Source organism: Lottia gigantea, assembly GCF_000327385.1.
Source record: "Lottia gigantea unplaced genomic scaffold LOTGIsca_222, whole genome shotgun sequence".
In the NCBI taxonomy this organism is placed as follows: domain Eukaryota; kingdom Metazoa; phylum Mollusca; class Gastropoda; family Lottiidae; genus Lottia; species Lottia gigantea.
Genome location: NW_008708576.1, coordinates 120,052 through 122,256, shown reverse-complemented (window position 1 = coordinate 122,256; position 2,205 = coordinate 120,052). Strand labels below are relative to the sequence as shown.

At 30.4% G+C, this 2,205-nt stretch overlaps 1 protein-coding gene across 1 annotated transcript; it reads left to right on the top strand.

Annotated features, from left to right (window-relative positions):
• Positions 1–1,224: 1,224 nt before the first annotated feature.
• On the top strand, positions 1,225–1,932 carry LOTGIDRAFT_144049 (hypothetical protein; the record flags this gene model as incomplete). Its single annotated transcript, XM_009054722.1, has 2 exons — positions 1,225–1,466; positions 1,782–1,932. Coding segments are annotated over 2 exons (393 nt in total), but the record flags the coding sequence as incomplete, so codon positions are not given.
• Between the last annotated feature and the right edge of the window lie 273 nt (positions 1,933–2,205).

Below are 2,205 nucleotides of genomic sequence, written 5' to 3'. Positions count from 1 at the left end.
TAAATCCGACTTCTATATCGAATCAAACTGTGCTTGTGCTTTGAATACCCATATTTTCAGACTGAAGATAAAAAAAATTCCTAGTTTGAGGAAATTCTGCCATTTTCTGTACATTTCTGGTACTTCTGAAAACTATTTACATATTTTCAAGGCCCAATTCAACCTCCCAAATGGTGAACTAAGACCTTTAAATGCTGTGTGTTATGAGGAAATTTGAACAGACAGATGAGCATATTGATTAGTATTGATACACTAAAAGTATAAAGAGATCTGGGCAGATAAATTCAATACCTCAATAAGAATCCTGCTTTATATTTCTCACATAATTTGGTGGTTGAAAATGAAACGTCCACAATTTTTACACCTGAACGATATTTTTTAACTCTTTTTACAGTTGATAACAAACGTTCACCAATTGATCCAGACTACAAAATTAACAATTATCATTTGGTTAAAAAAAGGTTTCGAAAATACAAAGACACATAATCAACATTACAGATCTTTATGAAATCTGTTAAAATTTAGATCATATTAGTGTTTTTCAGTTTTACAGGTTTTTTGGTCCATATTTTGGTTGGTTGTATCAATGATTGCAATAAACACCAATCATCAACCATCAACCATTCAAGGTTCCTGTTTACCAAACAGTCCTTGTTTAAACCTCTTGGTCATACTGTTAAAGTCTGTTTATTGCTTGGCCAACTGGAAGGTCTATAAAATCAGAGAATAGTGCTCAATACATCAACTGTAGAGCAATAAAGTAATACCACTGTTAAAATAGTGCTCAATACATCAACTGTAGAGCAATAAAGTAATACCACTGTTAAAATAGTGCTCAATACATCAATTGTAACGTGATATAGAAATACCACTGTTAAAATAGTGCTCAATACATCAATTGTAGAGTGATATCGAAATACCACTGTTAAAATAGTGCGCAATACATCAATTGTAACGCGATATAGAAATACCACTATTAAAATAGTGCTCAATACATCAATTGTAGAGCGATATAGAAATACCACTGTTAAAATAGTGCTCAATACATCAACTGTAGAGCAATAAAGTAATACCACTGTTAAAATAGTGCTCAATACATCAATTGTAACGTGATATAGAAATACCACTGTTAAAATAGTGCTCAATACATCAATTGTAGAGTGATATCGAAATACCACTGTTAAAATAGTGCGCAATACATCAATTGTAACGTGATATAGAAATACCACTATTAAAATAGTGCTCAATACATCAATTGTAGAGCGATATATAAATACCACTGTTAAAATAGTGCTCAATACATCAATTGTAGAGCAATATAGAAATACCACTGTTAAAATAGTGCTCAATACATCAATTGTAGAGCAATATAGAAATACCACTGTTAAAATAGTGCTCAATACATCAATTGTAGAGCTATATAGAAATACCACTGTTAAAATAGTGCTCAATACATCAATTGTAGAGTAATATAGAAATACCACTGTTAAAATAGTGCTCAATACATCAATTGTAGAGCAATATAGAAATACCACTGTTAAAATAGTGCTCAATACATCAATTGTAGAGCTATATAGAAATACCACTGTTAAAATAGTGCTCAATACATCAATTGTAGAGTGATATAGAAATACCACTGTTAAAATAGTGCTGAATACATCAATTGTAGAGCAATATAGAAATACCACTGTTAAAATAGTGCTCAATACATCAATTGTAGAGCAATATAGAAATACCACTGTTAAAATAGTGCTCAATACATCAATTGTAGAGTGATATAGAATTACCACTGTTAAAATAGTGCTCAATACATCAATTGTAGAGCAATATAGAAATACCACTGTTAAAATAGTGCTCAATACATCAATTGTAGAGCAATATAGAAATACCACTGTTAAAATAGTGCTCTATACATCAAGTGTAGAACAATAAAGAAATACCACTGTTAAAATAGTGCTCTATACATCAAGTGTAGAACAATAAAGAAATACCACTGTTAAAATAGTGCTCAATACATCAATTGTAGAGCAATATAGAAATACCACTGTTAAAATAGTGCTCAATACATCAATTGTAGAGTGATATAGAAATACCACTGTTAAAATAGTGCTCTATACATCAATTGTAGAACAATAAAGAAATACCAATGTTAAAATAGTGCTCAATACATCAATTGTAGAGTGATATAGAAATACCACTGTTAAA